Below are 13,859 nucleotides of genomic sequence, written 5' to 3'. Positions count from 1 at the left end.
GGTGGTTAACTGCTGGTAGTCAATTAACAAACACCACCTGCCTGATTAGGTTGCTTAGAAAAGCCTGCCCTTGAAACAGAAAGGGAGATTGTCCCCGAGTCTCACAACTTGTGAGACTGACATGGGGACAGATGTCTTGAATCTACCAGAAGAGGCTGCTTGCAAGACACAGGGGAAACTTCTAAAACCTGAATGCTGACAAAACCTGATGAAAAGATAGCAACCAGGAACAGAGGAGATTTTCCCTCCAAACCCCAAGGAACAGATAAGACTTTCATTTATAAGACTTTTTATATCTGCTCATTTCATGATATATGTTTGGGGCTGGGAGACATGCTTATCTAAAGGGAGTTGTGGACTGCATAGTATTTCACTAGAAATACTCCCAAGTGAATAGAAGCTTTGTTTACCCCTTGTTTGGATGGTTTCCTGATGTTAAGGAAACAGGCGCAATAAAAGCCTTATTTAATTTCACCATAACCAGTCTCCCTTGCATACCTCTGTGAGTGTCCGCCTACAGCTACCCAAGCCCAACGGGTTTATTTTCCAGGAATTATTCAAGATGAAGTACTTTGGAAAATATTCAGTGGGTGTCATTTTATTCTATCCCAGGGACTTCTTGTTTAATTCTGGAGGCTCTGGCTAAATTGTATTTACATAATAAAATCAGTCCCCCGCATAACAGTTAGAGGGCACGTGATTTCTTCCACTTTAAGTCACATTTTCGGTTTTCTTTGCACTAGGAAACGGTGTAACACCGACCCGCCATGCCTGCAGGAATACACTGCTACAAGTAACACCGACCCGCCATGCCTGCAGGAATACACTGCTACAAGTAACACTGACCTGCCATGCCTGCAGGAATACATTGCTACAAGTAACACTGACCTGCCATGCCTGCAGGAATACATTGCTACAAGTAACACTGACCTGCCATGCCTGCAGGAATACATTGCTACAAGTAACACTGACCTGCCGTGCCTGCAGGAATACATTGCTACAAGTAACACCGACCCGCCATGCCTGCAGGAATACACTGCTACAAGTAACACTGACCCGCCATGCCTGCAGGAATACATTGCTACAAGAAACACCGACCCGCCATGCCTGCAGGAATACATTGCTACAAGTAACACTGACCCGCCATGCCTGCAGGAATACATTGCTACAAGTAACACCGACCCGCCATGCCTGCAGGAATACACTGCTACAAGTAACACCGACCCGCCATGCCTGCAGGAATACATTGCTACAAGTAACACTGACCCGCCATGCCTGCAGGAATACATTGCTACAAGTAACACTGACCCGCCATGCCTGCAGGAATACATTGCTACAAGTAACACTGACCAACCATGCCTGCAGGAATACATTGCTACAAGTAACACCGACCCGCCATGCCTGCAGGAATACATTGCTACAAGTAACACCGACCCGCCATGCCTGCAGGAATACATTGCTACAAGTAACACTGACCCGCCATGCCTGCAGGAATACATTGCTACAAGTAACACTGACCCGCCATGCCTGCAGGAATACATTGCTACAAGTAACACTGACCCACCATGCCTGCAGGAATACATTGCTACAAGTAACACTGACCCGCCATGCCTGCAGGAATACATTGCTACAAGTAACACCGACCCGCCATGCCTGCAGGAATACACTGCTACAAGTAACACCGACCCGCCATGCCTGCAGGAATACATTGCTACAAGTAACACCGACCTGCCATGCCTGCAGGAATACATTGCTACAAGTAACACCGACCCGCCATGCCTGCAGGAATACACTGCTACAAGTAACACCGACCCGCCATGCCTGCAGGAATACATTGCTACAAGTAACACTGACCTGCCATGCCTGCAGGAATACATTGCTACAAGTAACACCGACCCGCCATGCCTGCAGGAATACATTGCTACAAGTAACACCGACCCGCATGCCTGCAGGAATACATTGCTACAGATGCTGGTTGATCTGTACACATACTTCCTATTTAAATGCATCATTTCATTGCAGCGTGTTCTTCCCCTTAATTGTGCCCAGAACCCCTGTAAAAATAACTTATTCCTGAGCTAATCCTGTTTGAAATGGACTATAATAACTGCATTTTATGTGGACAAAGAACATCTGATTTAGATATATATCTTTTACTACTTTTACTATTTCCTACACAAACATCAGATGTAGAGCTCCCCCCCCCCTGCGCTCTCTAAGTGGGGTGCACTGGAGGTAAATAAGATGTAAACATTTAGAAATCAGGCACACCCGGGCCCAATAGATCTAGAAAAAAATGGTTTTGTTCAAATAGGATCGAGGTCGATGTCAATCCTGTTTGAATAAAACCATTTTTTCTATATCTAGTGGTCCTGGGTGTGCCCGATTTGTACCCCCGCACACGCTAGTATACCCCACATGTAACACTGTGCAGCATATTGTTCACGCTGCCTGACTGACAAAAGAATACAGCTTCCACGTACAGACAAATGAACCCCTTAAAACCCAGAGGTAGCTGCAAACCTCCGCTTTGCGGGGATTTCCACCTCGCCTTCACGCCTCTCTTTATTGTATGCTACCACCAGATATTTCTGCCTTCCTGAGATTTACGATTCCTCACATTAAATCCCCTTGGGGTCCCATCCAACCCGTGAGCAGTCCGTTCTGCAATTCTGCTCCAGGGTTCGAAAGGATTTAAGCCAAGACTGACCACACGCCCGGCATACTCCCCTGATAAGGCTCTGAAGGATTTTTTTCTGGGAACAATAGCTTATTACAAAACCTCGGTCATTACGCCCATTCCCTTCCATGTGCCAAAGTTATTAACAGTGTGGGATTAGAAGTGGTGTCAGGACTCTTACTCATTCCTGGCTGAATATGAAGACGAAAACCAGCGAGACGATTGCAGCCTGTGACACCCATTAAGAAGGAATCACTGCTGGGGCCCTTGCTGAATCAATACCGGGAAATAAATAAATATATATATATATATATATCCAGGAAGGGCCATTAGCTGCCGTTACTAGACATTACTAAGCATGACGTGACGTGTTAAACAATGTAGACATAGCACAGCAGTGACGGTTACAACATTGCTGAACATGGCGTGAAAGCGATTGCTACATATTTAATACGTCCAAAGATACAGTTACGTATGCTGTAATCTGCATTAGTCCATGTATCTGTTGGGAATAATAATGCTTTAGAGGTTAATGGGTGAGGGGAGGGTGTGGGATTGGGGTTTAATAGAAAAATGTGATTCGCACCAAAGTGTTGCTGACCACTCACAGCACTGGAGTGGCTACTGTTAGGTCTTGTATATAATCTGTAATGAGGCCTGGATTTAATTAGACAAGGCACTACAGGAGTGGGGTGACCTGCCAGATACTCCCCCTTACAGCAGCCGAACCCATCTGGCAGGTTATTGTTTCTGCTGATCCAGGTTTGTATTTGCACTGAGGAACAGCAACTCTGACTCCAACAAAACCAAGACCCTTCGTCATTCCAGTGTCTCAGACGATCACGATGTCTCAAAAGTAAAAACAAAGAGAGAACCCAAAAAAATAAAAATAACCAGCGTTTCTGATTCTATCCGCTCTGTGTCACTGCCAAAGAAACATTCTCCCATTCTAACAAGATTAAGAGGAAGTAAAATCACACCCTGTGTGCCTGGGACCAATACAATACAAAACGGCAACAGATTGGCTTTCAGGCCGATTGGCAAGTCTTTCCATGACTACCAACCATGAACATTGCAAGAATTTAGGACCGGTTTGCAGCAACAAGTATGAGCTCAACCCATACACAGTTTCTCAGCCTCACAAGTATGCAAACATCCGGCAGAATAAGGCGCTGGCATCTTACGGACAGGTGGCCCATGGCATCTCTGCCAACGGATGGCGATTTCTGAATCTGGACCAAGAGAAAAAACACAGGGAGGGGGCAGTGTCGCTGCATGTTCAGGACCTCGGACAAAGATGGCAGAAGCGTGGAGCAAACATGAACGAATCCATTGAAAGCACCTTCTACTAATAGGGGCCCAATAACCCCAATAAAAGGACTACTCACTACTCTGAAGCAGCAGTTCTCCAACCTCTCCTTAGGCCCAGAGACAGACCAGAAATATGAGGCACCCAGCCTACCAGTGGCGGATCTACCACATGTGCAGTTCAGGGCTCACACCCATTGGGGGCCCGTCCTCCTCACGCTGTTCCGGCACTTACTTAAGCAGCCGCAACAGCGTTCTGGCTTTTTTTTTACGTTTCCACCCCTACACCCCTCCCCACCAGTGGTGCAGGGCCTTACCAGGTGGCAGCCCACCGGGGTGGTGCTAACACGGAAGTTAGGCCCAACCTGAAGTCGGACCCAACTTTCGCAATCGGCGCCTTTGTGAGCTCCCTCCGTCGCTGCCGCATTAGGACCTGCACCACTGGTGACAAGTTCCACTCCCGCACACACCACAGGGGGGACCCCTGGGAGAGGGACACCCACCGGTGACAAGTTCCACTCCCACACCACTGGGGGGGACCCCTGGGAGAGGGACACCCATAGGTGACAAGTTACACTCCCCCACCACTGGGGGGACCCCTGGGAGAGGGACACCCACCGGTGAAAAGTTCCACTCCCACACCACAGGGGGGACCCCTGGAAGAGGGACACCCACCGGTGACAAGTTCCACTCCCACACCACTGGGGGGACCCCTGGGAGAGGGACACCCACCGGTGATTAGTTCAGCTGCCACACCACAGGGAGGATCCCTGGGAGTAGAATTTGCGGTGTCCAGACCGTCTGTGCTTGACCAGAGTAAGAGCATGCACCCAAAATCTGGTCTCTCAAATATGTTCCGTCGGACCAAATAATAATAATAAAATAAATGTAAAAAAGTACCACCTAATACTCATTCACCGTTTGCACCATTCCAATGGGCCTGCTACAAGAACCCATTCCATGGTGTCCATACAGGTGGTGTTGGAGCGGCCAGGGTGTGCACCCCGTTATTCTGTTGGCTGGAGAGACACCCCTCTGTCCTTGGCTCTCTGACACTGCTAGCTGGTAGTGTAAGAAATAGTCCTGCTCCAACACAAAAAAAATCACACAGTGAAGTTGCGTCTTGTGCCAACTCCTTTGCCAAAAATAGGTTCAGCACAATACTCCTTTACTCCTTCTATAAAACGTCTGATCTTTCCTCCCCCTCCAAGATATCATCATATCAAAGAAGTGTTTAGAGAGGAATGCACACGTTGGGGAGATTTACCGGCACTTGCAGTGAGGGGATGGGGGGGATGAGGGGATGGGGGGGATGAGGGGATGGGGGGGATGAGGGGATGGGGGGGATGAGGGGATGGGGGGGATGAGGGGATGGGGGGGATGAGGGGATGGGGGGGATGAGGGGATGGGGGGGATGATGAGGGGATGGGGGGGGGGATGAGGGGATGGGGGGGGGATGAGGGGATGGAGGGGATGGGGGGGATGAGGCCTGTTTTCCTTGTTTGCTGCACACGACATTTTTGCCAAGGCAAAAAAAAAAAAAGAAAGGTGCTTAATTGGCGCTTAACCAACCTGACCGGCATTAACTCCTTCACTTACAGAAGCCCGCCATGGGATGGTCAACTCTAGCCCTTAAGGGCCACCAACAGGTCAGGTTTTCAGGATATCCCAGCTTCCGCACAGGTGACTCTATAAGTCTCTGCGTCAGCGCAGGTGGCTCAATCAGTGGCTCAGTCGAAGACTGAGCCACTGATTGAGCCACCTGTGCTGAAGCAGGGATATCCTGAAAACCTGACCTGTTAATAGTTCTTGAGGACTGGCGTTGGCTGCCCCATCACTAGGAGCAAGGAGTACGGCCACTGTTTTATTTACAACTTCAGGGTACCAATACTGTATTTTACAGACAATGAATAATAGATTTGCTCTAGGAAGCTTATCTGCTTTCTAACACTACACATTGTATACATCTTTCTGACATCTGATCAGATCAGCTTTTCCCCAATTTTAAACAAAATGTAGAATTTTTAAATAAAAATCAGGCACACGTCTCCCTACCATTAACCCCTCGACAACAACACTGCCCCCTGTGGTTGTGAAAGGGTTAAGGCAACATTTCAATACAAGTCATGTGTTCTCCCCACAGATTTCTAAAATCGCACCTCGCTACACACATTGTGAGCCACCTGTGCTGAAGCAGGGATATCCTTAAAACCTGACCTGTTGGTGGCCCTTGAGGACTGGAGTTGACCACTTGGTTAACACGATGAAAGACCAACCTGAATGTCGATCGTACCCTCTTTGGAACAAACACCTTTACTTCATTTTATCAGGTATTTTGTCATGTTCGGTTATCTTTCACAAACACTGTACTTCCGTATTTTGTCATCTTAAAAATAAGAACTAAAGTGGTTTGTAGGGATTTATATTCTGCAGTAAGAGGCGCTGGGGGAGGAGTTACTTGATCTGCGCAGATTATGTGAAAGTCTCAAAAAAAAGGTGCGTTTTTCTTACCGACTTTCCCCAAATATGGTGTTTATTACAGCAGCAAAAATATAAAAAGGTTTCTCAATTTTTGCTAAGCTATTTGACAACGTTTCAAAAAGCTGCAAGTTATCTTTAAAAAAAAAATATATATATATCAAGCCGGAACACGAGAAACAGCGGCGACAAAAACGCTTACAAAATTTGCACAAACATTTTGCCACCATGGGAATTTCCTAATAAACTCACGAAATGAGTAAAGAGAAATAAAAAAGGATCCTGGGACAGATCCCAGATCCCAGATCCCAGGCTGGCTTGGAATCGGGATAAAAGTGCAGGCAAAATTACATTTTGTTTTTTGATGGAGTTGATTTACCTTTGCTGAGCCCCTGGATATATATTAATAAAGCCATTTTCTTTTTATACAGAGCGAGCTTTGCTGGGTTCATTAACGCTGGGTTTTTTTTTCCTTCTCAGCGCTGACCTTATCTGAGATGTATCTACTCTCTCTCTGATGCTTCAAAGAAAACTAATTTCACAGGTCAGCACCGGGTCTCCTTGACTGGAAGATCGTGGGCTGTGCCAGTACTTTGAAAAAGATTTATATATCCTCATTAAAGCAAACTTATGAAGGTTTAATGCAGAAAGGCTCCGTTCTTTGAAACGGCGCTGGCGTGCTGCGAAGACGGGTGACGTGGGTTTGTTTAATGACTTGCATAACCTTGGTAAATTCAATATTACAAACTATTTCATCCTCTCTGCGCCAGAGGGATGGCCATGTGTGGCTTAGCCATGCATTTCAGGTCGCAAGCAACGGATCCCTACATAATCTGCAACATTTGCCAATCGTCTTGCATCTCTCAGTCACTCTGAACCACATAAGGAACGGAGAAATTGCCCGGGGAGATCAACTAAATCCCTGATAATTCCGCAGAGTAGCATTCTTCTGCGGGACTTTACGAGAACACACGTGCCATTTTATAACCCAGGGGTGGCCCAAGTCTAATCCTCAAGGGCCAGCAACAGGATATCCCTGCTTCAGCACAGGTGGCTCAATCTTTGACTGAGCCACATGTGCTGAAGCAGGGATATCCTGAAAACCTGACCTGTTGGTGGCCCTTGAGGACTGGAGTTGGCCTCCCCTGATATAAACAAACCGTTGTCCTGCATTATTCTGCGACGATCAGAACCCGCACTTATACACAGAAGATATTCTGGTTTAAGTTTACAATAATTTAGTTTAAATTTAGACACTCAAAACAGTGCCGGCATGCGCTGAATAGTGTGTGTAATCGGCCTGACTGCGAGTGTAATCGGTGCTGCGCCGTCTTGTACATCTCCCCTTTGTACATCTCCCCTTCGGTGAATATGTTCTACATTAAGCGCCTCACATGCGGATTTGGGACATGATGTTTCTATGCCATCTGGAGCAAACCGGCCGCACAAATCATCTTATTATAACCAACCACAACATTGTAAAGGGCTTCGGGTGACAAATGTAAAGAAGAAAAACAAGCAGGAGGGGGGAAAAAAAAGGTGAATTCTCATGCCCTAACAAAGTATGCAGAAGGACCTCTGGTGGACAAAGAGCGCAACTACACAAAAAAAAACTTGATGGGGGCAACATAAAAAGGATAGATATTCTAGTTATTAAAAACACTGAATAATTAAACGTCCCAGTAATCCATGCGCGTCACTGGGTCACTTTGGTGCCAAGGACAGCAGCTTTAATGTCATTTAAGACCCTCACTGCTAGACACGTTAGACAGCCATTGCAGGCGTTACCAGCAGCAAAGGTGTTAATGATAAGCGCGTATGGTAACGCGCCCCCCCCCCTGGTTACAGAGCGCGGGTGTGAGAAGGAGAAGAAAAAAAAAACATTACGTACTTCTTACTTCCTGTAGGAAATCCAGGCAGGGCCGGCTAGCGCCGGAGATGCTCAACGACACGGCCAGCGGGGTCTGACCCTCGTAGTTCCTAGCGTTCGTGTCCGCCCCGTAATTGTACAACATACGTGCGCACAGGACGTCGTCTCGCAGGGCGGACAGGTGGAGGGGGGTCTGCCCGTCCTCCAGCCGCCCCAAGTTCGTGTCGGCCCCCCGCTGCAGGAACATCCGGCAGTACGAGTGATTGCTTTTGATCACCGCGTAGCGCAGCAGGAACCCATTTTGGATGTCGATGTTGGCGTTGTGGTCCAGGAGGATCTTGACGCAGCTGGAGCGCTCCCGGATGATGGCGAGCTGCAGCGGCGTCGTGCCTTTGTCGCTCAGGGGGTCCACTTCCGCCTTGAACTCCAGCAGCAGCTTGACGAAGGAGTCCCGGCCGTAGTGCGCCGCCACGTGCAGCGGCGTCCAGCCGTCGTTGCTCTTGGCGTTGATGATGTCGCTGCGGTACTCCGATTCCAGCATGAGGCGGGCGATCCGCGCTCGTCCGTGCATGGCGGCGTAATGCAGCGCCGTGAAGCCCCCGATCAAATCCTTCACTGTGGGGTCAGCTGAAAGGGAAAAAAAAAATGGTAGAGGATCGTTTAGAAAATGAAGCTGGACGCGCGCAAGATTGGAGACTTGTAAAGGGACATTACGACGGGGAAGTCTGTCCCGAAATCAAGGTGTAATGGCAGTGACATGTTTAAGATGTCACAGCGATTAGTGTCCGTCCTCCCCCCCTATTTTTTGTTTTTTTTAACAGCCTCATCGTGCGCACTACGCCAGCCTCATAGGAATGAGGTTACTATCAACGGCCTAAGAAATTACATTTGTACTTCCCAAAGAAACAAATCTTTATTTTGATCGCGGTTAGATTAGTTTAAGGGAGCGATGGGAGGAGCGGCAATGATAGGGGGCGCGGCCATGACATCAGCACAGCACACTCCTATTGGTCCACACGATCTGCCCTGCCATTGGCTGCCCGCACACCACGTGATCGCGGCAAAGAAAGACAACATTCTTGTCTTCCCTGCCAGCGGACGCGTCATCGAACTTTGAGCGCCCACACACAGCCACTAGGGCTTGCCCCATAGAGGGCTGTGGGGCGCGCACTCGCCGCAGCGGCCACTGGGGACCTGGCCTAAGCCTGCGATCCCCTAAAACCCCTCAAACCTTTAAAAAATATCATTTATTTTACAAATTTTTTTTTATTAACGGCTTGAATTGAAAAAAAAAAACGTGGCAAACATTTACAACATTCTTATTTTAATCTGAAGTTCAACAAGTTATTTATATTTTGGGGTTACAAAGGAACACTGGGGACCATCAGCAAGTTTTGAACCAGTTTCTGGCAGCGGCTCCAGGTCTCTTCCCTCTGTGTCAGGTCCAATTCACCAAACCGCCGTCATATTAACGTCTCTTACACGGTTTGTTCGGTTTTACGTTAATAACCTCACTTATGTATGTGCGCCCCAGGGAATTGAGTGTCTGTTATCAGGGGTCTGTAACGTCAGTCCTCAAGGGCACACCACCAGGTCAGCTTTTCAGGATATCCCTGCTTCAGCACAGGTGGTGCAGTCGAAGACTGCATCACCTGTGCTGAAGCAGGGATATCCTGAAAAGCTGACCTGGTGGTGTGCCCTTGAGGACTGAAGTTGCCCACCCCATGTCTATATTATACAGGATGTTGCTGCGATCCTCTGGATCCCCACTCTAGGTAATACGGCATGAACTGGACGCTACGTCCGGTCAGTTCTATGTGTCCCCTCCCTGCCATGCACGCTCTTCCCTCCACATGTACCCATCGCTTCCCTCTGCTCCGTAAGAGAAAGCATCTGCCCGACACATCTGCTGATCCGCGGATCTCCTGTGGTCTGGCACGGAGGGTGTAAAATTATTAGGCAAAAAAAAATGTTTCTCTGTGGCTTGTCGCTTGTCCAAGCTACACAACATACATTATTTAAATGTTTTTCTGGGGACACAGTGTTCCTTTTAAAAAAAGGAAAATTTACCCCAGCAGTTTATTTAAAAAGATAATGGAGTGAACTTTATAAACGTATAAAGAGACTTCACAGTGGAGCCTAGAACAAAAAAAAGATGGCGTGGGCCGCGCACGCGCGTTCCAAGTGAAAGGTCTTTGTGTTGTGTCACTGAAATTGTATTTTGATGTTTTTGATTGGATGAACGACTTTTGAGAGCATCATTTATTTTATAAAAGTACTGGTATAGTGACAGGCTTGCTTATAAAAGTACTGGTATAGTGACAGGCTTGCTTATAAAAGTACTGGTATAGTGACAGGCTTGCTTATAAAAAGTACTGGTATAGTGACAGGCTTGCTTATAAAAAGTACTGGTATAGCGACAGGCTTGCTTATAAAAGTACTGGTATAGTGACAGGCTTGCTTATAAAAAGTACTGGTATAGTGACAGGCTTGCTTATAAAAAGTACTGGTATAGTGACAGGCTTGCTTATAAAAGTACTGGTATAGTGACAGGCTTGCTTATAAAAAGTACTGGTATAGTGACAGGCTTGCTTATAAAAAGTACTGGTATAGTGACAGGCTTGCTTATAAAAGTACTGGTATAGTGACAGGCTTGCTTATAAAAGTACTGGTATAGTGACAGGCTTGCTTATAAAAAGTACTGGTATAGTGACAGGCTTGTTTATAAAAGTACTGGTATAGTGACAGGCTTGAATATAAAAGTACTGGTATAGTGACAGGCTTGCTTATAAAAGTACTGGTATAGTGACAGGCTTGCTTATAAAAAGTACTGGTATAGCGACAGGCTTGAATATAAAAGTACTGGTACTGTGACAGGCTTGCTTATAAAAGTACTGGTATAGTGACAGCCTTGCTTATAAAAAGTACTGGTATAGTGACAGGCTTGCTTATAAAAAGTACTGGTATAGTGACAGGCTTGCTTATAAAAGTACTGGTATAGTGACAGGCTTGCTTATAAAAAGTACTGGTATAGTGACAGGCTTGCTTATAAAAAGTACTGGTATAGTGACAGGCTTGCTTATAAAAAGTACTGGTATAGCGACAGCCTTGCTTATAAAAAATACTGGTATAGCAACAGGCTTGCTTATAAAAAGTACTGGTGCTGTGACATGCTTGCTTATAAAAAGTACTGGTATAGCGACAGCCTTGCTTATAAAAAATACTGGTACGGTGGCAGCCTTGCTTATAAAAAGCACTGGTATAGTGACAGGCTTGCTTAGAAAAGTACTGTTTGCTTGCCTGAACGCATTTTCGTCTGCATGACGGAGTGCTGTGTGAATTTTGAGCCAGCGTGGGCGCGATCGTGACGCATTTTCATCTACATGGAGTTTTAGTCCTATGAGAAGTTAGGTAGGTGCCAGCAAACAAGGTTCACTGGAGAAAATAAATAAATATGTTTTCTTCCTTTTAGTTAATGGCTTGGTGGCCTGGCAAAAGTTAGTCCAGATCATAGGCTGGAACCTATTAATTAACTCCCTGATAATCACCTGCCAAGGACTTTGACATTAATTAGAAGCACACGTTTGAATGCCCACCAAGTTACAGATAAAGACCTCGTTGCAATGTAGGAAGGTACAGGAGACGTTACAACGGGACGCAGAAATTTCTGGCTCAATTGTTTTTCTGTTTTATTAGTGTGGGGAAATAAAATAAAACAAAGTCTGCTACCTGACGGGCTGCACACTTCCACTTACAGCAAATAGAAAAAAACTAAGAACTTCTTACATGTGATGCAGTGACAGTGTGTACCGCAATATGCACAGCTTCCCAGTGCAGAGCCAGTATAACCACCCGCACACAGAAGAGACCCAAAAAGGTGGGAAAAGCCGTCCGTGAGTAGGGTTACTGTCTCTGCACTTTTTACCCAGGCTGTGCTGAAAAGCGGTGTAATGCGGCAGACATAAGCTTTAGGGGTCCCATGTTATAATGGATAAGGGACACTTCATTTGTATGTCATTACCCAGAATCCCTGGCTGCAATGGAAGCACTGTATGCTAAGAGATAATGGGGAAGGGCAGGGTTGCAGACCTGCCTGAGACGTGTGAATGTGCGCACACGCGGGATTTTGTATTTCCTGTACACTGCACGTTGGAGGTTTCTGTCACTTTTCCCCCCCCACCATAATTGATATGCGCGCCTGCCCGGTACGATACAACGCGCGCCTGCCCGGCACGATACAACGCGCGCCTGCCCGGCACGATACAACGCGCCTGCCCGGTACGATACAACGCGCGCCTGCCCGGTACGATACAACGCGCGCCTGGCCGGCACGATACAACGCGCGCCTGCCCGGCACGATACAACGCGCGCCTGCCCAGTACGATACAACGCGCGCCTGCCCGGCACGATACAACGCGCGCCTGCCCGGTACGATACAACGCGCGCCTGCCCGGTACGATACAACGCGCGCCTGCCCGGCACGATACAACGCACGCCTGCCCGGTACGATACAACGCGCGCCTGCCCGGTACGATACAACGCGCGCCTGCCCGGCACGATACAACGCGCGCCTGCCCGGTACAACGCGCGCCTGCCCGGTACGATACAACGCGCGCCTGCCCGGTACGATACAACGCGCGCCTGCCCGGTACGATACAGCGCGCGCCTGCCCGGTACGATACAGCGCGCGCCTGCCCGGCACGATACAGCGCGCGCCTGCCCGGCGCGATACAACGCGCGCCTGCCCGGCGCGATACAACGCGCGCCTGCCCGGCGCGATACAACGCGCGCCTGCCCGGTACGATACAACGCGCGCCTGCCCGGTACGATACAACGCGCGCCTGCCCGGTACGATACAACGCGCGCCTGCCCGGTACGATACAACGCGCGCCTGCCTGGCACGATACAACGCGCGCCTGCCCGGCACGATACAACGCGCGCCTGCCCGGTACCATACAACGCGCGCCTGCCCGGCACGATACAACGCGCGCGCACAGAAAACAAAACAATTCTGTGACGAGAAACACAAACCCTAAAACTGGATCCCAGAAGAATATCAGCCCGGAGTAGCGCCTACATTCGATTGCTCACAGGGTGTAAAACACAGGGGGGCTCAACTCCAGTTCTCAAGACCCACCCAACACGTCAGGGTATCCCTGCTTCAGCATAGGTGCTCAATCAGTGGCTCAGTCTTTGACCGAGTCGTCTGTGCTGAAGCTAAAAACCTGACCTGTTGGGGGGGGGGGGGGGGGGAAGAGGACTGGAGTTGAGCCCCCTGGTGTAAAATATTCTCCTTTGTGCAACAGAGATAGGGCCTTGCAGCAGCTGGGCAGGACGGGCCCTACCTCCCGTTTTTAGATCAGCTGAAAGTCACTTTCCAGAGAACACTTGCTTTTTAAATACACAACCTTTTAGCAGAAGATCTTGCAATTTGGCCTGGTAAAAAAAAAAAAAAAGCCATTAAAACCTGCAATAAAATATGTACAGAAGCAGCGGGCAGAGCAGACGTCTGCATCGTGTGCA

The 13,859-nt window shown here is 48.1% G+C and overlaps 1 protein-coding gene across 6 annotated transcripts in view; it reads right to left on the bottom strand.

The window, feature by feature from the left end:
• ASB7 (ankyrin repeat and SOCS box containing 7) overlaps positions 1-13,859 on the bottom strand; it is a 52,228-nt gene that overhangs the window by 26,317 nt on the left and 12,052 nt on the right. For 5 of the 6 annotated variants that reach the window (XM_075575288.1, XM_075575285.1, XM_075575286.1 and 2 more), the window contains exon 5: positions 8,358-8,963. In XM_075575288.1, coding sequence (XP_075431403.1) covers positions 8,358-8,963 — 606 coding nt within the window. The remainder of the gene's footprint in view (positions 1-8,357; positions 8,964-13,859) is intronic. The other variant, XM_075575287.1, reaches the window with a different exon arrangement.

The sequence above is a fragment of the Ascaphus truei genome, chromosome 18 (genome assembly GCF_040206685.1).
Source record: "Ascaphus truei isolate aAscTru1 chromosome 18, aAscTru1.hap1, whole genome shotgun sequence".
In the NCBI taxonomy this organism is placed as follows: Eukaryota; Metazoa; Chordata; class Amphibia; order Anura; family Ascaphidae; genus Ascaphus; species Ascaphus truei.
This window is presented reverse-complemented; position numbering and strand designations above follow the sequence as displayed.